Below are 27,900 nucleotides of genomic sequence, written 5' to 3' on the forward strand. Positions count from 1 at the left end.
GTTGAAGGCCACTTGTCAAGCAACTGATGGAAGACTCTGAACTAGCCGTTAGACCTTCAACGGTCATATTCATCGCGCCCGTGATTCATATGTCGCGCCCGCGATACACTTGAAGAACAAAGGTGTTTGGATTAGCTAGTATATCGCGCCCGTGATTTGGTTTGTCACGCCCGAGATCAATGGATCTCGCCCGTGATGCTTGAGGCATCTCGGGCGCGAAAACCTACTGTAACTAGTGGGAATTCCGATTATTCGATTCTCTCTAGAAAGCTCAGATTCGACCCGGAATGGTTTCTATATGTTCCTACACACTAATAAACATGATTAGCCTCTTAAAATTGATTGTCAAACTCAAAATTAGGGTTTAAATGGGACTTGGTCCAACAATCTCCCCCTTTTTGATTTTGACAATCAATATACTCAAATGGCTAAGTTTGTGGGAGTTCAAAAGAACTTTGGCTCCCCCTCACTTTATGCACTCAAAATTTAAATGAATTTGAGACAAGCAGAAAACAAATGCGATTTTTAAAACTTAGTCATTTTCCTAAAATTTGCAATTTAGAGAGATATGAAAAAATATGCATCTCTCCCCCTTTGTCAAAAACAAAAAGAGTAAAAACCTAGAGATCATAGGAACTTAATTGCGGAATTAAAAAATAGAAACATTAAGTGCGATAGATAAAAAGTTCAATACATAACAAAATAAGCACAAAACAAAATTTTATTCAATTGACAAGACAAGACAAGGGCTAGGAATAATAAAAACACATAAGTAATGTAATCCAAATAATGGTAGGAATTACAAGGCATTTTTGACAAAATGAAAAATGCAAGAAAAATAAAGCATAAAACAAATGAAAGAGAATGCATGAAATGCAAATGGTCAATCATCTTCATCAATTTCATCAAAATCTTCTTCCTCAAGGACCGGAGTATGAACCGGAGAAGGCGGGAATTGAGCATCGAAGCGATTCCGTAAATTGCCAAAATCGGACCGTAAACCACTAAACTCCGTTTCCATTCTTCCAAAGCGACTCTCCAAATTGTTGAAACGAGAATCCACATTCGTTTCCATCAAATTCATACGTCCAAACATCCGCTCATTTTGACTATAAATGAGTGAGAGTATCTCATTCGTACTTGCACCTTGAGGAGGTAGCCAAGCAGGATCCATAGCCGGGGCCGGAATTTCCGCACCTTGAAAGCCCATTTGAGCCTCTTCCTCTACTTGTGCCGCAAACTCCTCCGGATGAGCCGGTTCCCCCAATTTCTGTTGTCGCTTTCTTGCAAGCCTTCGCACTTCTTGTCCAATAACCATATCTCCAAAAAGGTAGTGGTAATGATCACCAACAACATTAAAAGCCCCCACTCGATTAACAAAGTAATCAAGATCGAGAAGGGACTTATTCCATCCAATAACAACGCCATGATTTTGACATAGAGCCGAAGTGTAGTCTTTGGCCTTCTTGACCATTGCCGTGACGAAGGAGCCGACCCGAAGTGTGCCTCTCTTCCTTCCAAATGCATGAAGATGTTCCATAAAATACCTAGCGCAAGAAAAGCGCTCTCCTTTGACCGCACACCACATAAAAAATAGGTCTTTGATGGGGACCTTCTCATTGCCTTCATGTCTTCCATTGATCGAATAAGTGATGATTCGATGGAAAACGAACAAAGGGAGAGTGGCAATAGACTTGGCAATTGCGGTGCGAGATTCGTGCCTCACGTCGGTGCTAACTTCCGCCCAAAAATCATGAATGGTGAACTCCTTAATACGAAGATAGTTTGTAGCAAAACCATCTTCAAACCCGAAGCACTCATCGATCTCCCTTGGTGTAAGCTTGTAGGTCTTTCCTTGAACTTGAAATGTCACTCCATAGAACCCGGAGTGATGATTTTCATTTGTGATCAAGTGAAGCAAAGCAATCACTTCCTTTGTCAAATCCTCAATGGTTTCTTCTCTATTTTCAAGAACAAATTTTCTCCATCTCAAGGCATCAATGTAGGCTTCAACTTGAGCCCTTAATCCGTCAAAAGCAATATCCACAAGAGAAGGAAAACGAGTGCCTTCGATTTCCGCTTGTTCCATGTTACCCCTTCGAATGGCCAATTCCTCCATTTCCAATGTAGGAAGTTGAGTAGAAGCTTGAGCCGGAGCCTTTCCCTTCGATTTAGAAGAAACCTTGGGTGCCATGATGTATGAATGAATGAAATGAGGATGACAAATGCAAGAGATTTTGAAATTTTGAGGGGTTAAAAGACTATTTTGCAAAAAAATATATTAGAAAGGTTTGAGAGGTTTTGTAAAGAAGAAATGCTCTCAAAGGGAGTATTTATAGGGCTTAAGGAGTCCTAAAAACGGTCATAAACGGCTAGTTTTTGAAAAACTAGCCGTTTTGATAAGTGTCAAAACGGGCAGATTTTTGAAAAATCTGCATGAATCGCGCCTGAGATATGTTCATCGCGCCCGAGATACATCAAACTAGCCGTTATATTCAAACGGTCAGATGTATCGCGCCCGCGAGAACTATATCTCGCCCGAGATTCATGCAGAAAAAAAATCATACTTTCTGTCTGTAGATCACGCCCGAGTTATGAAGATCGCGGCCGAGATACTAGCAGAGGGAAATGTTTTTTATTTCAGTTTGAAGATCTCGCCCGCCATATGTAGATAGCGGCCGAGATTCATTGAAATCATGATTTTTAACAATTTTCGAAAAGTTTGCACAATGCCAAGCCTTGATTCCAACACACATGGATAATTTATTATGGACAAACATCAAAATCATGTAACCATCATACAAAAGAGATTAACATGTATATTGGTCCAATCAATTAAAAGAAAGCACATAGTTAATTAAGAATAATTTGAATCAAATAAGGCAATAAGCACATTAGTTCAAAGTACTCCCATCAAGCATATCAAGCTCTCGAATGATAAAATGCATACGATCCTCATTTAGAGGCTTGGTAAAAATATCCGCAAATTGATTAGTAGTATCGATGAATTCGATTACTACATCACCTTTATGCACATGATCACGAATAAAATGATGTCGGATATCTATGTGTTTACTTCTAGAATGTTGAATTGGGTTCTTTGATAGGTTTATTGGACTAGTGTTGTCACATTTGATGGGAATGTGATCAAGTGCAATACCATAATAAATAAGTTGTTGCTTAATCCATAGGATTTGAGCACAACAACAACCGGCCGCTACATATTCGGCCTCCGCGGTTGACAAAGCTACGGATACTTGTTTCTTACTACTCCAAGAGTTCAAACTTTGACCTAGAAATTGGCAAGTCCCGGAGGTACTTTTACGATCAATAAGACAACCCGCATAGTCGGCATCGGAGTAGCCAAGTAACCTAGGGTCCACATTTCTAGGGTAATAGATTCCTAGGTGTAAAGTGCCATGCAAGTATTTCAAAATACGTTTAACGGCATGCAAGTGGGATTCCTTAGGACAAGCTTGAAAACGAGCACATAAGCACACACTAAACATGATGTCGGGTCTACTAGCAGTAAGATAAAGGATCCTATCATACCTCGATACATTGTAATATCAATGCATTTACCCGATTCGTCTTTGTCCAATTTAGTTGTGGTACTCATTGGTGTTTTGCTACTAGAGGAGGTCTCCATGCCAAACTTTTTGAGCATCTCATTTGTGTACTTGGATTGATTGATGAAGATTCCATCCTTATCTTGTTTGATTTGAAGTCCAAGGAAGAACTTGAGCTCTCCCATGTTGCTCATTTCAAACTCCCTAGTCATACACTTAGAAAAATCTCTACATAGAGACTCATTAGTAGCACCAAAGATGATATCATCAACATAAATTTGCACAAAGAGAATATCATGCTTATGAGTCTTTGTAAAAAGAGTAGTATCAACCTTGCCTTTGGAAAAACCATTTGCAATCAAAAAGCTACTCAACCTATCATACCAAGCTCTAGGAGCTTGTTTTAAACCATAAAGAGCTTTGTTGAGTTTAAAAACATTGTTAGGATGTTGAAAGTCTTCAAAACCGGGAGGTTGTTTAACATAAACTTCCTCCTCAATAAAACCATTTTAAAAAGCACTTTTCACATCCATTTGAAAAAGTTTGAAATTCATGCATGATGCATAAGCTAATAACATACGAATTGCTTCTAATCTAGCAACCGGAGCAAATGTCTCCTCATAATCAATGCCTTCCTCTTGGTTATAGCCTTGGGCAACCAATCAGGCCTTGTTCCGAGTTATCACTCCACTTTCGTCCAACTTGTTCCGGAAAACCTATCTCGGGGTGAATAAGGTTTAGTGGGTAATTAAAATTTAAATGAGAGTTTGAGAAGAGAGAAATTGACACAAGCAATTTAGAGTGGTTCGGATCACAAATCGATCCTACTCCACTACTCAATCAATGATTGAGATTTTAGAATCTACTAATTGAGATAGTGTTTTAGAGATAAACACAAACTTTACAAAGAGATTTCTAAGAGATAATCTCAAACTCACAATGTGCTTTTCTAAGGCTAAACACAAACCTACAACACTAATGATTGAATCACAAATATTAATCAATCAACAAAGAGAATGAGCAATCAATAAATGATGCACAATAAATTTAGAGAGAATAAATTGAATGCTTGAGAATGTTTGTTGTTGCTAGAGTGTCTAACCTCATAAATGAGGTAGACAAGGGGTATTTATAACCCCAACAACAAACCCTTGAATCTTCTAGAAGAAAACTCAAGTTTGGGCTGAAAAACAGTCGGTCGCGCCCGAGATCCCTTACGTCGCGCCCGAGATCTTTGAATATCAGGAATTCAGCCAATGGTTGAAGGCCACTTGTCAAGCAACTGATGGAAGACTCTGAACTAGCCGTTAGACCTTCAACGGTCATATTCATCGCGCCCGTGATTCATATGTCGCGTCCGCGATACACTTGAAGAACAGAGGTGTTTGGATTAGCTAGTATTTCGCGCCCGTGATTTGGGCCCAACACATAATATCCCAAATAACTCAGATTCAACACTTTAACAAATCGCTAAACAATTCAATTTCATACAAACCTAAAATTAGCCAATTTGTTGTTTAAATCATGCAAATCCAATTCCAATCATAATACATCATATTATAATCATATTAAAATCCATTTGAAACATATTATTCAAATCATAAATCTTAGAACATTGAACAATAAGTTCCAAACTCTAAAACAGTACCCTAAATCATGCCATTCTACGCAAAACACATGACAACGATTCACCAATACATAAGAGATTGAAATCATTACCTTATAATGAATAATAACAAGATTAAATAAGTATTAAACCCTAGGGAAGGGTCTGGACAAGAAGCAACAAGAGTCACAATCACACCAACGAAGAACACCACAAGCAAATCGCGTAAAAACCGCAAAACAAACATATAATCACCAATCAATAGTTAAAAACCACCAAGGATCATAAAGGAATGATAGAAATAGGGTTTATCTGAGTGTAGGGTCGAATTAGGTCTGATAGGGTGAAAAAGGGCTGAAAGAATCGAGTTAAGGAGCTATTTAGAGCAAAACAGCGAACCCTACAGTGCCGCGTCGCGCCCGAGATGTCTCAATCGTGCCCGTGATGGTGTATCACGACCGTGATGCTCCTGTCAAGCTAATAACATACGAATGGACTCCGTCCCCTAAGTATACTCCCCAACTATATAACCAAATTAAAACTGAAACCATAGGCATACTTCCACTCATCAACCTACGCACTTGCATAACCACAACTCGACAAGTTGTACCTCGAATGATAACTCAAATCACCACCTACATAGAACAACAACCCAAATTTTCACACCACGTATAAGCAAAATTATAAATTCGATAGTTCAGTACTCCAACTATTACTTATTAAACAAAATATAAACCTTCAAGATTATTCAACTATAAATATTAAGCATTCTCACAAGGAAGGTTACTAAACTCATTCGAGTTCAAACAGCTATCAAGACAACCTTGACAAGGTGCAAGGACAAGCCCGAAACTCAAATCGCAATTCTTACAATACCAAAATCTAACACTTTAAATGAAAACCTCAAAATCCCCATTAATAACATCATGCAATACTCGTCACCTACTTAACATCTCTACACCTATTATCCCATATGAAAGATATAAATAAACTCGTTATATCAAACGAACAGTCTAGTCCAAAATTAACTAGATACGTTTCTCGCCAATATAAATCAGCCAACTTTAATGCATCATGAAAATTGAGTTGTACACACGACAAGGACTAAGCTCGACAACACCATCAACCTTAACGAATCAATTAACACGTACACACCTACCGACAATCCAAAGAATATATCACTTTAATCTATGATGACGAAATCTCCAAGTTACATATAAACCGACTCATTCAGAAAGATTCTTCCACTCATACCAAGAAAGCATACAGCCCGAAGTTACCTAAGTAATTAAATACAACATACATACCAATTTTGTTTCACAAACTAAATCTATTCCACACAGAAAAGGTTAAACAACCAAACAAAACGATATCAAATTTTCAACAACAAAAATTCACAACCAATAGTATCGATCAACCAACCTTTATTGTCGAAACCTACTCATCACGATTCTCGAATTAGCTAACTCATAAATCCGAGCCAAACTGAAATTCTCAAAATTGTTTCACCAAATATTACAGTAACCTTGCTAACAAGAGTTCACCTAAATCACATTCACCAGTAATCGGATCATTGGTTATGCTCAAAATCAAACTTATAGGGAAATAATTCAGATCACAAAACATTACAACTTTCCACTTCTCTTTTAAAGACTTTAATATCTTATAACTCCTTTTATATTTAAAACCAAAATACTTTTACTGTTGGAAAAACCTTCAATTTTGTAACACATTAATTTTTTAAAAAACATACCAAGTTTGAATTTCGCAATTATACCTTACTTTTAAGTAAGTTTGCAAATATATAAAATAGTTCCAACTAACAAAATTATTATTCTCTTTAGTTCAAACTTGATAAATTTTTATCCCAAGGTGACTCTCGAGTTCGTTTCAAAACATTTTTCTCGAAATACTTAATTGCCAAAAATTCATTGTGCGCCAGGGTGATGATAGCTCACATCCCCAAAGAGTTTCATCCAACTCTAACCATTTTAATGCACGTGATGCATGTACTATTATGCATGTATCAATTTTTTTTATTTCTCTTTTACTTAGTGAACATACTCAGTGCTAAATGCAATTTTCTATTCGTGACATACAAAAATGCATGTTCATGATATGTCTGGGCACAATTACGTGATAAAAACATTTCAAATACGTTTAACAAATTAACGTTTGAAATCAATTTCCCGATAAAACATTTGCTAGACATTACCCTCTGTGAGATGTGCACTCGATAGCCTCAAAAAATTTCTCAAACTCCATACTTGCAATCCAACAAATGATATGATACTAACATAACAATTTAAACCGATAACTACTATAAAATCTCTTATGCGACAATAAACTCCCACTAAGCTTAAACATAACTCAAACAAAAACAATATATCACATATGTTTCTACAAAACAACCCACTAGTTCGCGCATCGCATCATCCAATCTTGATGAAAAACACTAGTGTATTAGTACATCGATCTATCTCTTCGAATAAGAATTTCCAACATCCTTGTTCAGGATAATCTAAAACCACCAAGGAAACACTTTCTTTATCTTACTCATCTCAAAACCCTAAAACTTCGATCCACAAAACAACACACTAAACCCAACGTAACTCGAAATCAAAATTAAAGCAATATAGAGTTTAAACGAAGGTCCTACTCATAAAATAAAATCATACAACAAGGTAAGCCAACCATGACCGCGTGAAATAATACATCTCACGTGCTACTCTGCACGAAGAGGCAAAGCAAAACAATTAATATAATTCAACCCAAACGTGCGAGTTATGCAACACAATTATTACCAAGAGATTACGAATTCTACAATTCATAAACTATCCACGCATGCCATACAGCCAATTAACTCAACATACCTAAAAGACAAAATCAAGACATGCTACAACCAGTTTTGAAATTTTGTAGTAAAATCAACCTATAATATATCATCTTTCAAAAGTACGTATCAAAATTTATTTTGAAGTTTAAAGTCAACCAGAAGAGTTCCAAATTTTAGTTGAGCCCCACGGCTAAAAACAAAATCAATATCCAAAAATATCTCCTCAATTAAATCAATTGCTTTAAAATTTCAAAGTATCCCAATCCATAAAACCATCGAGTTAGCCGAGTCATTACAACTACCAAGCTCAACTCCCAAATTTGGGTGACCCAAGTCAATCCCAAAACTACCATTTATAAAACGTATGCAAAATATTTATAAATCCGTAAAAGTCTTTTAATTAAAGAAAAACAATCTCAATCCTTTCAAAATAAGAGCTCAAGAAACCCAAGTATCAAAAATCAACTCAAAAACTTATGTGAGAAAATCTTTGATCTCAAACAATCATTCTGTAAACACCTAAGCAAGCCAAACATAACTACCAAACATATGACCAAACGACGCTTCAACATTGACATGCCACAACATGGTAAATTAACAGCCAAAATATTAAATTCTCAATACGATGGGAAAATCTCATAAATAATACTATTTTGAAAACAACTATTTGTCCACACCAAGTCAAATGTAAGATTTTGAGATACGAGAAATTTTATTTACTTGAAAAGTAATTAAAATCATATTTTTAAAGTGTTATGACCATACGAGTCATCCGACTCTTATGTCAAAACACAAATCCAATTAAGACATTTTCTCAATAGTAATTATAAAACCAACGTTTGGTCAAACAATTATAAAGCCACAAACCATGCTTAAAGATTCATCACAAAAATCCATTAAAAACCACATATGGCCAAGCCTAACGTATTATAGTACGTGCCAACCTATTTAGCACCCAATAACACAACAAAACCAAGCTATGCTCACCAACAAGGTGAAAACAATCCAATTATAATCAAAATCATCCGAGCGTAAAAGCCAACAATTAATCACCCAAAGTAAACATCATATAAGGCACAACAGCCAACCAAGCATCACCCGAAGTAAACACCATATAAGGCACAATAGCCAACCAAAACGTCACCCAAAGTAAACACCATATAAGGTGCAATAGCTAATAAAAATCACACGTCACCCAAAGTAAACACCATATAAGGTACAATAGCTAATAAAAATCACTCAAAGTATATCTCATATATGGCACAACAGCCAACAAATCACCCAATGTATAAGCAGTAATCATTCCAAAGTAAAGCATCAGTAACTCATAAGACCGACACTCAACATTCCTATGGATGAAGGTAGAAAGTTTTAAAAACAAATGATGACGTTTCAAAAGACAAGACTTGAATCCTAATTCCGCAGTTGATCCTATGACCCAATAACAACACTTAACATGCCTTAAAGCGATAAACACATAACATGCAAAAATTTGGCCTTAGTTCGAAACTAAAGCTCTGATACCAACTTTGTCACGACCCAATTTCATGGATCGTGACCGGCGCTAGAGTATGGGTATTGTCGTACCAAAACCCATAGCAAGCCTCGAAGAAAACCTTATATTCAATATAAACCTGCAAGAAAACCAATGTCAGGGCAACCGAGACTTCAGCCTAAGTATAACAACTTATATAGCAATTCTAAAATAATTATTTGATAGCAATTCGAAACTGTGAAGCATGCCTCATATATAAATAATCCGATGTAACATGTCAAAGTATAATAATATAAAAGTCGTACCACTACGACAAACCAAAGTACAATAATAGAGACAACTAGTTCTACTGAGGTCTCAGAAGTAAAATAGTGGACTAGTCTGATAACATAAAAAGACCTCCGAGGAATCAAAAGATCGGAGATGACCAACGCTCTCAAAATCATAAACTTGGAAAGTTTGGAAAACAACGGGGGAGATATACTGAGATGAGTTCATAATGCTATTTACATTTATTAAGTTTAAAACCCTTAAAAACAATCCTTTTATACTAAAATATATATTGATTATGGAAAACAGTATTGAAATGAAATCCCAAAGTATTTAACCCAAAGTAGATGGGAACAAATCCTCATCGATTCCCAAGGTAGGCCAGACATTGTCAGCCAATTCCAAAGTACTTACCGGTGCACACAGTCTCGATACAAGCCTATTGAGCAGCTCGTTTCAATCCAGATCCATAATCCTTAAAACAGTTCACAAACATTTGATATACTAAGATAATGGCTGATTCTTCATGCTTAGGGCTGATCTATAGTGTTTTGGCTAGCATCATTATATTTGAAATTATTGTGGATTAAATCTTGGTTATTGTGACATAAATTCAAAGGATAGATTGTGAGAACTGTATAAATTGTTTTAGTTGAATCATTGGCTGCCCATATCATTTTGAAATGGATCTATGTTATTCGAGTTAATTAAATCATGTTTGGTTGTTGTATATTCATAGATTGAATTATTACAATGTTGTAGGGAATTGGAATACTATAAACTGTTTTGTTATTCTTGATTTTAGGGCTGTAAATAATGGAATTATCATGTGTTGGATGAACTAAAATCAAATTAATAGAGTTGGATTAGTGGGCTCTGTGTTTATCAAATTGTTGGTTAATTGGCTTGATTATTGTGATCAATTGGCATGTCTTGACTAAAGGATTTGAATCTGAAGATAGACATAGTTTATGCAAATTGTTATTTGTTTAATTCTTGTAGTGTCTTAGTATGTTGATTACAAGATTACTTTCGAATGCTACTTTGGCTAAGTGTTGTTCTAGCATCCATAACTTGACTTGTTAAATTGTTAGATAAACGATATGGTTTGTGTTGTCTTTTTTAAGAAAGTTAATTTGTTGTGGATTTTATTTAAACACCTGTTATGTGTTGGTTAATTATTGGTTAAGCGATATTGAGTTCTTTATTTTTCAAACTTGGGTTTTGAATTATTATTTGATTCCGGATTTTAAACATTGGTTTACAACATGGATATGTTGGGTCGGGTTAGACTTGGGTCGCCTGACATGTATGTTAAGCTTGGAAGTCTTGGTTGACTCAGCTAAGTACCATTTTGGCTTTTAAAATGTTTTACCAAATGGTTTGGAAAGGTTTTCGGATTTTATTTAAAATGGAACTCAATAGGGCTTAACTTGTTGAATGGTTTTGGCTATGGTTTGAGTATGTGTATTTATTCTGCATTTGGCTTATGCGTTAACATTGATTTTGGTGTTTTACTAGTCCTATGTGGTGTCTAGTACTCTCTAGAGTTAGGGGATGATATTAATTATGATTTATGTTTTCTTAGACTCGTCGACCGTTCGTGCTTTTGAGGGGAACCAGGTTTAGTTGTTTGCCAAATTATCACGTGGATTAGCAAACAGTGAGTTTGTACTTACTATTTACCGCTTTATTAAGTAAATTGTTATTTTAATATATAAATATATACTGTATGCATATTTCGAACTGTTTTTCCATTATGGCTTTTAGTTGGAACATGCTACCTAATGGGCATCATTAGGACTGCGTGCGCACCGGTATTGATCTAGATAAGGTATGTGAAATGTGGTGGTAACTCGGTGTGAGCATAGCTCTCGGGACCAGTAGAGTAACTCGGTGTAGCTCAGCTCTTAGGACTCTGTTTATGAATTAAGAGTGGTCGGTGGTAACTCGGTGTAGCTCAGCTCTCGGGACTAGGCCTAATGGATTATGGTTATATTAGTATTGTGGATTAGGGTTCCAACTATTTAACGTAATGTTGTCATTCAATGTTTTAAACGGTTTTAAAGGTTTTCCACTTGATAAATGTAAATAGTTGTATGAACTCATCTCAGTATATATGACCCCGTTGTTTTTCCAATTTTTCCAGGGTTATGATATGAGCGAGTCAGCTGCTCTCCGATTCTTTATTTCCTCGGAGGTTTTACTTTATTTTATAAAGTTTATTAAACTGATTTTATTCTTAGACCGCAATAGTAATTAGAAGTCATATTTGTCTAATACTTGTTATCAGAATTATTCTACTGATTTAATTGTTTTGGCTTTAATATAATAACTTGGGTTATTAAATATTTATGCTATGTTGGAGACTCGGAATTGATCGAGCATTTATTATATAAATGTTGTATTTTATGAACTGCTAGAATTAGGCTGAAGTCTCGGTTGCCCCCGAGCATTGGTTTTCTTGCAGGTTTAATTGAATTGTATGATATAAGGAAGGCTAGCTACGGGTGGTTGTACTACATTACCCATGCCCTAGCGCCGGTCGCGATTCATGAAAATGGGTCGTGACACATTTAGAACCGTTACAAAATAAAGCCAAACGTTTAAAACGTTACGAAACAAATTCAAATGTTTCACATTTTTAGCTATTTAAGCCAAATGTTTATAAACTTTACAAAACAAATCAAAACATTTCCCCATTTTAGCGATTTGAGGCAAACGTTTAAAACGTTACGAAACAAATTTAAACGTTTTACATTTTTAGCGATTTAAGCCGAACATTTACAAACGCTACGAAACAAATCAAAAAAATTCACCTTTTTAGTGGTTTAAGCCAAACATTTACAAATGTTACAAAACAAATCCAAACGTTTCACCTTTTTAGCGATTTAAGTCAAGCGTTTACAAACTTTACGAAATAAAACCAAACGTTTCACCTTTATGAATATTACGAAATAAAACCAAACGTTTGTATTTGTTTCGTAACGTTAGGCTTAAATAGCTAAAAAGAGAAAACGTTTGGATTTGTTTCATAACGGTTTAAACGTTTGGTTTAAATCGCTAAAAATGTTAAACACTTGGATTTGTTTTGTAAAGTTTGTAAACATTTGGCTTAAATCACTAAAAAGGTGAAACTCTTCGATTTGTTTCTCAACGTTTGTAATCGTTTGGTTTTGTTTCGTAACGTTTGTAAATGTTTGGCTTAAATCGCTAAAAATGTAAAACATTTGGTTTTGTTCCGCAACGTTTGTAAACGTTTGGGATAAATCGCTAAAAATGTGAAACGTTTGGATTTGTTTCGTAACATTTTAAACGTTTGGTTTTGTTTTGTAACGTTTACAAACGTTACGAAACAAATCCAAACGTTTCACCTTTTTAGCGATTGAAGCCAAACGATTACAAACGTTACGAAACAAAACCAAACGTTTCCCCATTTTAGCAATATAAGCCAAACGTTTAAAACGTTATGAAACAAATCCAAACGTTTCACCTTCTTAGCGATATAAGCCGAACGTTTATAAACGTTACGAAAGAAATCCAAACGTTTCACCTTTTTAGCGATTTAATCCAAACGTTTTCAAACGTTACAAAACAAAACCAAACGTTTACAAACATCATGAAATAAATCCAAACGTTTCCCATTTGTTTACAAACGTTACGAAACAAATCTAAACATTTCACCTTTTTAGCAATTAAAGGCAAACGTTTACAAACGTAACAAAAAAAATCCAAATGTTTCACCTTTTTAGCAATTTAAGCCAAACGTTTACAAACGTTACGAACAAAAACCAAGCGTTTCACATTTTTAACGATTTTAGCCAAACGTTTACAAACGTTACGAAACAAAACCAAACGTTTAAAACTTTACGAAACAAATCCAAACTTTTCATCTTTTTAGCGATTCAAGCGAAACGTTTACAAACATTACGAAACAAATTCAAACGTTTCACCTTTTTAGCGATTTAAGCCAAACGTTTAAAAAGGTTATGAATCAAAACCATACGTTTCACCTTATTATCGATTTAAGCCAAACATTTACAAAAGTTACGAAACCAAACAAAAAATTCAAAACATTACGAAACAAAACCAAACGTTTCACATTTTTAGCGATTTAAGCCAAACGTTTACAAACGTTAGGAACCAAAACCAAACGTTTCTCCTTTTAGCGAGTTAAGCCATTCATTTACAAACGTTATGCAACAAAGCCAAACATTTACAAAGGTTATGAAACAAATCCATGCGTTTCACCTATTTAGAAATTTAAGCCAAACGTTTACAAACGTTATGAAACAAATCCAAAGATTTCACCTTTTTAGCGATTGAATCCAAACGTTTGGTTTTGTTTCATAACCTTTGCAAACGTCATGAAACGTTTGGATTTTTTTCGTAACGTTATAAATGTTTGGCTTAAATTGCTAAAATGGGGAAACGTTTGGATTTGTTTCATAACGTTTGTATACGTTTGGCTTAAATCATTAAAAATGTGAAACGTTTGGATTTGTTTCGTAACATTTTAAACGTTTGGATTGGTTTCGTAACGGTTGTATACGTTTGTTAACAAATGTTACGAAACAAATCAAATCTTTTCAACATTTTAGCTATTACAAACGTTACAAAACAAAATCGAACCTTTACAAACGTTACGAAACAAATCTAAGCGTTTCACCTTTTTAGCAATTTAAGCCAAAAAAATTTACAAACGTTATGAAACAAATTCACACATTTCACCTTTTTAGCGATTGAATCCGAATGTTTACAAATGATACGAAACAAATACAAACATTTAGCCTTATTAGCGATTCAAGCCAAACGTTTACAAACGTTACGAAACAAATCCATGCGTTTCACCTTTTTAGCAATTTAAGCCAGACGGTTTCAACCGTTACGAAACAAATCCAAACGTTTCAAACGATACGAAACAAATCCAAACGTTTCACATTTTCAGCGATTTAAGCCGAACGTTTAAAAACGTTACGAAACAAACCAAATGTTTCACCTTTTTAGCGATTTAAGCCAAATGTTTACAAACGTTGCGAAACAAATCCAAGTGTTTCAGCTTTTTAACAATTTTATCCGAACGTTTACAAATGTTACAAAACAAATCTAAACGTTTTACCTTTCTAGCGATTTGAGCCAAACGTTTACAAGCGTTACGAAACAAATCCAAATGTTTCACCTTTTTAGCGATTTAAGCCGAACTTTTACAAACGTTACGAAACAAAACCAAACGGTTCACCTTTTTTGGGATTGAAGCCAAACTTTTACAAATATTACGAAACAAATCTAAGCGTTTCACTTTTTTTAGAAATTTAACCCAAACGTTTAAAAATATTAAGAAACAAATCCAAAAGTTTCACATTTTTAGCGATTTAAGCCAAACGTTTACAAACGTTACGAACAAAACCAAACTTCTAAAACGTTACGAAACAAATCCAAGAGTTTGTAAACGTTTAGAACGTTGCGAAACAAATCCAAACGTTTCACATTTTTATCGATTTAAGCCGAACTTTTACAAATGTTACGAAACAAATCCAAACGTTTCACCTTTTTAGCGATTTAAGCCGAACATTTACAAACGTTTCGAAACAAATCCAAACGTTTCACCTTTTTACCGATTTAAACAGAAAGTTTACAAACGCTACGAAACAAATCCAAACGTTTAACATTTTTAGCGATTTAAGCCAAACGTTTACATACAATATGAAACAAATCCAAACATTTCACCTTCTTACCGATTTAAGCCAAACGTTTACAGACGTTACTTAACAAATCCAAACGTTTCACCTTTTTACCGATTTAAGCCAAGCATTTACACACGTTACAGAACAAATCCAAATGCTTCCCCTTTTTACCTATTTAAGCCAAACGTTTACAAACGTACAAAATAAATCCAAGCGTTTCACCTTTTTAGCAATTTAAGCCAAACGTTTACAAACGTTACGAAACAAATACAAACGTTTCACCTTTTTAGCGATTTAAGCCAAACGTTTACAAACGTTACGAAACAAATACAAACGTTTCACCTTTTTAGCGATTTAAGCCAAACATTTACAAACGTTACGAAACAAAACCAAACCTTTAAAACGTTACAAAAAAATCCAAACGTTTGTAAACGTTTAAAACGTTACGAAACAAATCCATACGTTTCACATTTTTAGCGATTTAAGACGAATTTTTACAAACCTTACGAAACAAATCCTAACATTTCACCTTTTTAGCGATTTAAGCCAAACATTTCCAAACATTACGAAACAAATCCAAACGTTTCACCTTTTTAGCGATTTAAACCAATTGTTTACAAACGTTACGAAACAAATCCAAATGTTTCACATTTTTAGCGATTTAAGCCAATCGTTTACAAATGTTACGAAACAAATCCAAACGTTTCTCCTTTTTAGCAATTTAAGCCAAACATTGACAAATGTTACGAAACAAAACCAAATGTTTCACCTTTTTACCGATTAAAGCCAAACGTTTACAAACGTTACGAAAAAAATCGAAACGTTTCACCTTTTTAGAAATTTTACCCAAACATTTACAAACGTTACAAAACAAATCCAAGCATTTCATCTTTTAGCAATTTAACCCAAACATTTACAAACGTTACAAAACAACTCCAAGCATTTCACCTTTTTAGCAATTTAAGCCAAACATTTATAAAAGTTACGAAACAAATCCAAACGTTTCACCTTCTTAGAGATTTAAGCCAAACGTTTACAAACGTTACGAAACAAATCCAAACGTTTCCTCTTTTTATCAGTTGAAACAAAACATTTACAAACGTTACGAAACAAATCCAAGCGTTTTACATTTTTAGCAATTTAAGCCAAACGTTTACAAACGTTACGAAACAAAACCAAACGTTTGTAACGTTTGTAAATGTTTGGCTTTGTTTCTTAACGTTTCCAAACGTTTGGTTTCACCTTTTTAGCGATTTAAGCCATATGTTTAAAAACGTTTCGAAACAAATCCAAACGTTTCATATTTTTAGCGATTTAAACCGAACGTTTACAAACGTTACGAAACAAAACCAAACATATCACCTTTTTAGCGATTTAAGCCAAACATTTACAAAACGTTTACAAACGTTAAGAAACAAAACCAAACGTTTCACCTTTTTAGCGATTTAAGCCAAACGTTTACAAACGTTGAAAAACAAATTTTCTCCTTTTTAGCAATTTAAGCAAAACGTTTACAAACGTTACGAAACAAATCCAAACGTTTCACCTTTTATTGATTTAAGCCAAACGTTTACAAACGTTACAAAACAAATCCAAGAATTTCACCTTTTTAACAATTTAAGCAAAACGTTTACAAACGCTACGAAACGAATCCAAACGTTTCATCTTTTTTGCGATTTAAGCCAAACGTTTACAAAGTTTACGAAACTAAACCAAACGTCCTAAAGTTACGAAACAAATCCAAACGTTTGTAAACATATAAAACGTTACAAAACAAATCCAATCGTTTCATATTTTTTGCAATTTAAGCCGAATGTATACAAACGTTACGAAACAAATCCAAACGTTTCACCTTTTTACCGATTTAAGCCAAACATTTACAAACGTTACGAAACAAATCCACACGTTTCACCTTTTTATCGAATTAAACTAAATGTCTACAAACGATATGAAACAAATCAAAAAAAATTCACATTTTTAGCGATTTAAGCCAAACGTTTACAAACGTTACAAAACAAATCCAAACGTTTCACCTTTTTAGCGATTTAAGCCAAACGTTTACAGATGTTACGAAACAAATCCAAACGTTTCCCCTTTTTACCAATTTAAGCCAAACGTTTACACACGTTACGAGACATATCCAAACCTTTCACCTTTTCAGCGATTTAAGTCAAACGTTTACAAACGTTACGAAACAAAACCAAGCATTTAAAATGTTACAAAACAAATCCAAACTTTTGTAAACGTTAAAAACATTACGAAAAAAATCCAAACGTTTCCCATTTTTAGCGATTTAAGCCGAACATATACAAACGTTACGAAACAAATCCAAACATTTTACCTTTTTAGCGATTTAAGCCAAAACATTTGCAAACGTTACGAAACAAATCCAAACGTTTCACCTTTTTAGTGATTTAAACCAAACGTTTACAAATGTTACGAAACAAATCCAAAAGTTTCACATTTTTAGCGATTTAAGCCAAACATTTACATACGTAATGAAATAAATCCAAACGTTTCACCTTTTTAGCGATTTAAGCCAAACGATTACAAATGTTAAGAAACAAATCCAAACGTTTTACCTTTTTAGCAATTTAAGCCAAATGTTTACAAACGTTACGAAACAAATCCAAGCGTCTAACCTTTTTATCAATTTAAGCCAAACGTTTACAAAGGTTACGAAACAAATCCAAAGGTTACACCTTTTAGTGATTTAAGCCAAACATTTACAAACGTTACGAAACAAAGCCAAATGTTTAAAACGTTACGAAACAAATCCAAACGTTTCACATTTTTAGCAATTTAAGCCAAATGTTTATAAACTTTACAAAACAAATCAAAATGTTTCCCCATTTTAGCGATTTAAGTCAAACGTTTAAAACGTAACGAAATAAATTTAAACGTTTCAGATTTTTATCGATTTAAGCCGAACGTTTACAAACGTTACGAAACAAATCAAAACGTTTCACCTTTTTAGCGGTTTAAGCCGAACATTTACAAACGTTACAAAACAAATCCAAACGTTTCACCTTTTTAGCCATTTAAGTCAAACATTTACAAACATTACAAAACAAAACCAAACATTTCACCTTTATAAACGTTACGAAATAAAACCAAACGTTTGGATTTGTTTCGTAACGTTAGGCTTAATGATCTAAAAAGGGTAAACGTTTGGATTTGTTTCGTAACGTTGGTTTAAATCGCTAAAAAGGTTAAACGCTTGGATTTGTTTCGCAAAGTTTGTAAACATTTAGCTTAAATCACTAAAACGGTGAAACGCTTCGATTTGTTTCGTAACATTTGTAAACGTTTGGTTTTGTTTCATAACGTTTGTAAAAGTTTGGCTTAAATCGCTAAAAATGTGAAACAGTTGGTTTTGTTCCGTAACGTTTGTAAACGTTTGGCATAAATCGCTAAAAATGTGAAATGTTTGGATTTGTTTCATAACATTTTAAACGTTTGGTTTTGTTTTGTAACGTTTACAAACGTTAAGAAACAAAACCAAACGTTTGCCCATCTTAGCAATTTAATCCAAACATTTAGAACTTTACGAAACAAATCCAAACGTTTCACCATCTTAGCGATTAAGCCGAACGTTTATAAATGTTACGAAACAAATCCAAACGTTTCACCTTTTTAGCGATTTAATTCAAACGTTTTCAAACGTTACGAAACAAAACCAAACGTTTACAAACGTTACGAAACAAAACCAAACGTTTACAAACGTTACGAAACAAATCCAAACGTTTCCCATTTGTTTACAAACGTTACGAAACAAATCCAAACTTTTCACCTTTTTAGAAATTTAAGCCAAACGTTTACAAACATAACGAAAAAAATCCAAACGTTTCACCTTTTTAGCGATTTAAGCCAAACGTTTACAAACGTTATGAACAAAACCAAACTTTTAAAACGTTACGAAACAAATCCAAGAGTTTGTAAACGTTTAGAACGTTGCGAAACAAATCCAAACGTTTCACTTTTTTATCGATTTAAGCCGAACTTTTACAAATGTTACGAAACAAATCCAAACGTTTCACCTTTTTAGCGATTTAAGCCGAACATTTACAAACGTTTCGAAACAAATCCAAACGTTTCACCTTTTTAGCGATTTAAGCCGAACATTTACAAACGTTTCGAAACAAATCAAAACGTTTCACCTTTTAACCGATTTAAACAGAAAGTTTACAAACGCTACGAAACAAATCCAAACGTTTAACATTTTTACAAATTTAAGCCAAACGGTTACAAACAATATGAAACAAATCCAAACATTTCACCTTTTTACCGATTTAAGCCAAACGTTTACAGACGTTACTTAACAAATCCAAACGTTTCACCTTTTTACCGATTTAAGCCAAACTTTTACACACGTTACGGAACAAATCCAAACGCTTCACCTTTTTACCAATTTAAGCCAAACGTTTACAAACGTACAAAACAAATCCAAGCGTTTCACCTTTTTAGAAATTTAAGCCAAACGTTTACAAACGTTACGAAACAAATACAAACGTTTCACCATTTTAGCAATTTAAGCCAAACATTTACAAACGTTACGAAACAAAACCAAACGTTTAAAATGTTACAAAAATAATCCAAACGTTTGTAAACGTTTAAAATGTTACGAAACAAATCTAAACGTTTCACATTTTTAGCGATTTAAGACGAATTTTTACAAACCTTACGAAACAAATCCTAACGTTTCACCTTTTTAGCGATTTAAGCCAAACATTTACAAACATTACAAAACAAATCCAAACGTTTCACCTTTTTTGCGATTTAAACCAATAGTTTACAAACGTTACGAAACAAATCCAAACGTTTCATATTTTTAGCGATTGAAGCCAATGGTTTACAAATGTTACGAAACAAATCCAAACGTTTCACCTTTTTAGCAATTTAAGCCAAACATTGACAAATGTTACGAAACAAATCCAAATGTTTCACCTTTTTACCGATTAAAGGCAAACGTTTACAAACGTTACGAAACAAATCGAAACGTTTCACCTTTTTAGAAATTTAACCCAAACATTTACAAACGTTACAAAACAAATCCAAGCATTTCATCTTTTAGCAATTTAACCCAAACATTTACAAAAGTTACAAAACAAATCCAAGCATTTCACCTTTTTAGCAATTTAAGCCAAACATTTACATACGTTATGAAACAAATCCAAACGTTTTCCCTTCTTAGCGATTTAAGCCAAACGTTTACAAACGCTACGAAACAAATCCAAACGTTTCCACTTTTTATCAGTATAAACAAAACATTTACAAACGTTACGAAACAAATCCAAGCGTTTTACCTTTTTAGCAATTTAAGCCAAACGTTTACAAACGTTACGAAACAAAACCAAACGTTTGTAACGTTTGTAAATGTTTGGCTTTGTTTCTTAACGTTTCCAAACGTTTAGTTTCACCTTTTTGGCGAGTTAAGCCAAACGTTTAAAAACTTCTCGAAACAAATCCAAACGTTTCATATTTTTAACGATTTAAGCTTAACGTTTACAAACGTTACGAAACAAAACCAAACATATAACCTTTTTAGCGATTTAAGCCAAATGTTTACAAACGTTACGAAACAAATCCAAGCGTCTAACTTTTTTAGCAATTTAAGCCAAACGTTTACAAACGTTACGAAACAAATCCAAATGTTACACCTTTTAGCGATTTAAGCCAAACATTTACAAACGTTACGAAACAAAGCCAAATGTTTAAAACGTTACAAAACAAATCTAAACATTTCACATTTTTAGCTATTTAAGCCAAATGTTTAGAAACTTTACAAAACAAATCAAAATGTTTCCCCATATTAGCTATTTAAGTCAAACGTTTAAAACGTTACGAAACAAATTTAAACGTTTCATATTTTTATCGATTTAAGCCGAACGTTTACAAACGCTACGAAACAAATCAAAACGTTTCACCTTTTTAGCGGTTTAAGCCGAACATTTACAAACGTTACAAAACAAATCCAAACGTTTCACCTTTTTAGCCATTTAAGTCAAACATTTACAAACATTACGAAACAAAACCAAACATTTCACCTTTATAAACGTTACGAAACAAATCCAAACGTTTCCTCTTTTTATCAGTATAAACAAAACATTTACAAACGTTACGAAACAAATCCAAGCGTTTTACCTTTTTAGGAATTTAAGCCAAACGTTTACGAACGTTACGAAACAAAACCAAACGTTTGTAACGTTTGTAAATGTTTGGCTTTGTTTCTTAACGTTTCCAAACGTTTGGTTTCACCTTTTTAGCGATTTAAGCCAAATTTTTAAAAACGTTTCGAAACAAAGCCAAACGTTTCATATTTTTAGCGATTTAAGCCGAACGTTTACAAACGTTACGAAACAAAACCAAACATATCACCTTTTTAGCGATTTAAGCCAAACATTTATAAAACGTTTACAAACGTTAAGAAACAAAACCAAACGTTTCACCTTTTTAGCGATTTAAGCCAAACGTTTACAAACGTTGAAAAACAAATTTTCTCCTTTTTAGCAATTTAAGCAAAACGTTTACAAACGTTACGAAACAAATCCAAACGTTTCACCTTTTATTGATTTAAGCCAAACGTTTACAAACTTTACCAAACAAATCCAGACGTTTCACCTTTTTAGCGATTTGAGCCAAACGTTTACAAACGTTACAAAACAAATCCAAGCATTTCACCTTTTTAGCAATTTAAGCCGAATGTTTACAAACGGTACGAAACAAATCCAAACATTTCACCTTTTTAGCAATTTAAGCCAAACGTTTACAAAGTTTACGAAACTAAACCAAACGTCCTAATGTTACGAAACAAATCCAAACGTTTGTAAACATATAAAACGTTACAAAATAAATCCAAACGTTTCACATTTTTTTAAGCCGAATGTATACAAACTTTACGAAACAAATCCAAACGTTTCACCTTTTTACCGATTTAAGCCAAACATTTACAAACGTTACGAAACAAATCCACACGTTTCACCTTTTTATCGAATTAAGCCAAACGTCTACAAACGATATGAAACAAATCAAAAAAATTCATATTTTTAGCGATTTAAGCCAAACGTTTACAAACGTTACAAAACAAATCCAAACGTTTCACCTTTTTAGCGATTTAAGCCAAACGTTTACAGACGTTACGAAACAAATCCAAACGTTTCCTCTTTTTACCAATTTAAGCCAAACGTTTACAAACGTTACGAAACATATCCAAACCTTTCACCTTTTCAGCGATTTAAGTCAAACGTTTACAAACGTTACGAAACAAAACCAAGCATTTAAAACGTTACGAAACAAATCCAAACTTTTGCAAACGTTAAAAACATTACGAAAAAAATCCAAACTTTTCCCATTTTTAGCGATTTAAGCTGAACATATACAAACGTTACGAAACAAATCCAAACATTTTACCTTTTTAGCGATTTAAGCCAAAACATTTACAAACGTTACGAAACAAATCCAAACGTTTAACCTTTTTAGCGATTTAAACCAAACGTTTACAAATGTTACGAAACAAATCTAAAAGTTTCACATTTTTAGCGATTTAAGCCAAACGTTTACATACGTTATGAAATAAATCCAAACACCTTTTTAGCGATTTAAGCCAAACGATTACAAATGTTAAAAAACAAATCCAAACGTTTTCCCTTTTTAGCAATTTAAGCCAAATGTTTACAAACGTTACGAAACAAATCCAAGCGTCTAACCTTTTTAGCAATTTAAGCCAAACGTTTACAAACGTTACGAAACAAATCCAAATGTTACACCTTTTAGCGCTTTAAGCCAAACATTTACAAACGTTACGAAACAAAGCCAAATGTTTAAAACGTTACGAAACAAATCCAAACGTTTCACATTTTTAGCTATTTAAGCCAAATGTTTATAAACTTTACAAAACAAATCAAAATGATTCCCCATTTTAGCGATTTAAGTCAAACGTTTAAAACGTTACGAAACAAATTTAAACGTTTCAGATTTTTATCGATTTAAGCCGAACGTTTACAAACACTACGAAACAAATCAAAACGTTTCACCTTTTTAGCGGTTTAAGCCGAACATTTACAAACGTTACAAAACAAATCCAAACGTTTCACCTTTTTAGCCATTTAAGTCAAACATTACGAAACAAAACCAAACATTTCACCTTTATAAACGTTACGAAATAAAACCAAACGTTTGGATTTGTGTCGTAACGTTAGGCTTAATTATCCAAAAAGGGGACACGTTTGGATTTGTTTCGTAACGTTTTAAACGTTTGGTTTAAATCGCTAAAAAGGTTAAACGCTTGGATTTGTTTCGCAAAGTTTGTAAACATTTAGCTTAAATCACTAAAACGGGGAAAGACTTCGATTTGTTTCGTAACATTTGTAAACGTTTGGTTTTGTTTCATAACGTTTGTAAAAGTTTGGCTTAAATCGCTAAAAATTTGAAACATTTGGTTTTGTTCCGTAACGTTTGTAAACGTTTGGCATAAATCGCTAAAAATGTGAAACGTTTGGATTTGTTTCGTAACATTTTAAATGTTTGGTTTTGTTTTGTAACGTTTACAAACGTTACGAAACAAAACCAAACGTTTGCCCATCTTAGCAATTTAAGCCAAACATTTAAAATGTAACGAAACAAACCCAAATGTTTCACCTTCTTAGCGATTAAGCCGAACGTTTATAAACGTTACGAAACAAATCCAAACGTTTCACCTTTTTACCGATTTAATTCAAACGTTTTCAAACGTTACGAAAAAAAACCAAACGTGAAGGTATCACTGTTATCCTTATTATATATATTATTTCAAAAAAACTATTTTAAACTAACTTTAAGATTTCAACTGACAGGGAGAGACTACATGATAGTGGCATGGTCTCTAGAGGCTTGCTTGACATCTTTCGATTCTCGTGGTTCGCAGAGGGTTCAACTTGGAAAAAATTAAAGGCGGACCAAAAAACGTTCTATTGGGAGGAGTTCAAGGTAATAAAATGCATATTTAATCAATATTAAGTTTAGTGTTTTGCAAATTTACTAATTATGAACTTATTTGTTAAAAATGTGCAGAAGAAGTTTTTTTGGGACTCGATCTACCCCGAGCAATTGATCAGAGATGTGTTTATGAGGCATGCTGTAAATCGCTACAAGGACACTCTGCATACGCTGAAGGGAAAGAGGGATGACAGCGTCAACGATACTGTTTGGGATGCCTGGCAGGCAGAGTGGGCTACGGTGGAGGCAAAGAACAAGTCGGACATCGCCCGGGCTAACCGGATGAGTGAGCCGACAGGGCCAGGGACAGGACCGATGCGCCACACTGCAACATCTTGCTCGGGCGTGAAGCATATGACTGTTCTGCTAAGTCTTCTTTCTATTCTTTATTTAAGTAATTATATTGTTTGTTGATTAATTATGTTCTTATAAGTAAATATAATATATGTTTTTATTTTTCAGGGTCAGGAGCTCGGTCGTATACCGACCTACGCTAAGTTGTATGTTCGTATGCACTCGACGCAGAAGGATCAGACCAAGTTTGTGGACAAGAGGTCCAAGGATAAGCATGTAAGTCCGTTATAACTTTAAATTGAATTGTTTGAGCTTGATTTTAATTAGAAACTGTGATTTGTGAATTGCGAAATGTGAATTGTGAATTGTATATAGTGCATATGTGTTTGCAGGAAGTCCCTGAAAATGGGTGATGCTCGTATTATAGAGGAAATGCTGCAGAATTTTAGTTAGGAATTATATTTATAATTAATTGTTGTACTTTATTGAAATTGTACTAACTTTAAGTTACTCGTTTATCTCCTCAAGACCGTTTCGTTGCTGAGCGTGCTGCAGCGACCCAGTCCTCGCCGGGTGAGGGCAGCCGTCGACTCCACATACCATCGACGAGATCCAGTTGTTCTTGTCGCTCGAGGGGGTGAAGAAGCAGCGGGTTTATGGAGTTGGTTCAGCTGCGGCTTCATACATCGCATCGTCACAGACCAGCCATTCCCGTGGAGGTTCATCGTCGTCCCAGCAGACTCAGACGCCCGAGGAAATAGGGGAGAGGATTCAGACAGAGGTCGAGGCACGGGTGCATGGGATGGAGGAGCGGGTGCGAGGGCAGGTTCAGAGGGACATAGAGGCTACCGTGGACGATCAGATTGCTGATAGAGTCTGTTCGGAGCTGGCGAAGATGATGAATTCTCTACCGCCAGGTTTTTGCCCCCTGCAGCCCCCACGAGGCCCGGATGACGAGGACATCAATAGATTGTAGGTTTTTAGATTCAGTATTATGTTACCGAATAATTTTGTAAACGTTTGTTTTATATATTATATAATACTTGTTATTGACTCATATTAAGAGTGTTTAGATGTATTAATAGCATGTATGTAGCACGTTTGGTTTGACTGGAAAAACCAAAAAAATTGACGGGAAACGGAAAAAAACTGCCAGAAATCTGTAAATTTTGCCGACGGATTATCTGATTTAGCGACAGATTATCCGTCGCTAAATACTTTCTAATTTGCGACCGAAGGCCACATTTCTGACGGAATATCCGTCGGCAAATAAAACGTTTGCTGACGGAATATCCGTCGGCAAAGCCTACCGACGGATATTCTGTCGGCAATATGTCGGGACTTCATCGGCAAGCTGGTCTAGTCTTGCCGACGGAATCAAGTGGGTGCCGACAGAAGTTTTCCGTCGGGAAACTTTTCCGACGGTTGTTTTTGTGTCTCCAAAGAATGGCGACGACATTTGTACCGACGGACAATCCGGCGGTAATGCTAATTACCGAAGGATTTTGTGGTGTTAGGACAGAATAATCCGTCACTAACCCCGATAATTCTAGTAGTGCCAAACCTTTCCCATTTTTAGAGATTTAAGCCAAACGTTTACAAACGTTTGGATTTATTTCGTAACGTTTTGAAAACGTTTGGCTTAAATTGCTAAAAATGTGAAACATTTGGTTTTGTTCTGTAACTTTTGTGAACGTTTGGCTTAAATCGCTAAAAATCTGAAACATTTGGATTTGTTTCGTAACGTTTTAAACGTTTGGTTTGGCTTTGTAACGTTTGTAAATGATTGGCTTAAATAGCTAAAAATGTGAAACGTTTGGATTTGTTTCGTAACGTTTGTAAACATTTGGTTTAAATCGCTCAAATGGGGAAACGTTTGGATTTGTTTCGTAACGTTTGTAAATGTTTGGCTTAAATCGCTACAAAGGTGAAACGCTTGGATTTATGTCGTAACGTTTGTAACGTTTGGCTTTAATCGCTAAAAAGGTGAAACGTTTGTAAACATTTAAAAACGTTCCGAAATAAAACCAAACGTTTCACCTCTTTAGCAATTTAAGCCAAACGTTTAAAACGTTACAAAACAAATCCAAACGTATAAAACGTTACGAAACAAATTCTAATGTTTAAACGTTACGAAACAAATCCAAACGTTTAAAACGTTAAGAAACAAATCCAAACGTTTCACCTTTTTAGCGATTTAAGCAGAACATTTACAAACCTTACAAAAAAAATCCAAACGTTTCACCTTTTTGGCAATTTTATCCAAATGTTTACAAACGTTACAAAACAAAACCAAACGTTAGACCTTTCTAGCGATATAAGCCAAACGTTTAAAACTTTACGAAACCAATCCAAACGTTTCACCTTTTTAGCGATTTAAGACAAACGTTTACAAACATTACGAAAAAAATCCAAACATTTCCCCTTTTTAGCGATTTAAGCCAAACGTTTAAAACATTTCGAAATAAATCCAAACGTTCCATCTTTTTAGAAATTTAAGCCAAACGTTTACAAACGTTACGATACAAATCCAAATGTTTAACCTTTTTAGCGATTTAAGCCAAACGTTAACAAACATTACAAAACAAATCAACACGCTTCACCTTTTTAGCGATTTAAGCCAAACGTTTACAAACGGTACAAAACAAATCCAAATGTTTCACCTTTTTAGCTATTTAAGCTAAACGTTTAAAACGTTTCACCTTTTTAGCGATTGAATCCAAGCGTTTACAAACGCTACAGAAAAAATAAAAACGTTTAAAATGTTACGAAACAAATTCAAACGTTTCACATTTTTAGCGATTTAAGCCAAACGTTACGAAACAAATCCAAAACTTTCACCTTTTTAGCGATTAAAGTTAAACGTTTATAACGTTTCGAAACCAATCCGAATGTTTAAAACGTAGCGAAACAAATCCAAACGTTTCACCTTTTTAGCAATTTAAGCAAAACGTTTAAAATGTTACGAAACCAATCTAAACGTTCCCCCTTTTTAGCGATTTAAGCCAAACATGTATAACGTTACAAAACAAATCCAAACATTTATAACGTTACGAAACAAATCCAAACGTTTCACCTTTTTAGCGATTTAAGCCAAAAATTTACAAGCATTGCGAAACAAATCCAAACGTTTCACATTTTAAGCGATTTAAGCGAAACGTTACAAAACATTT

The 27,900-nt window shown here is 34.3% G+C and overlaps 1 protein-coding gene across 1 annotated transcript; it reads left to right on the forward strand.

Moving 5' to 3' along the window:
- Positions 1-5,619: 5,619 nt before the first annotated feature.
- Positions 5,620-25,703, forward strand: LOC126672462 (uncharacterized). The gene is made up of 6 exons (XM_050366411.1): positions 5,620-5,684; positions 24,292-24,424; positions 24,509-24,793; positions 24,896-25,003; positions 25,120-25,122; positions 25,311-25,703. Exons 1-6 carry the CDS (start codon positions 5,620-5,622, stop codon positions 25,701-25,703), a joined length of 987 nt encoding a protein of 328 aa, XP_050222368.1.
- The last annotated feature ends 2,197 nt before the right edge of the window (positions 25,704-27,900 follow it).

Source organism: Mercurialis annua, linkage group LG3, assembly GCF_937616625.2.
Source record: "Mercurialis annua linkage group LG3, ddMerAnnu1.2, whole genome shotgun sequence".
NCBI classification, from domain to species: Eukaryota; Viridiplantae; Streptophyta; class Magnoliopsida; order Malpighiales; family Euphorbiaceae; genus Mercurialis; species Mercurialis annua.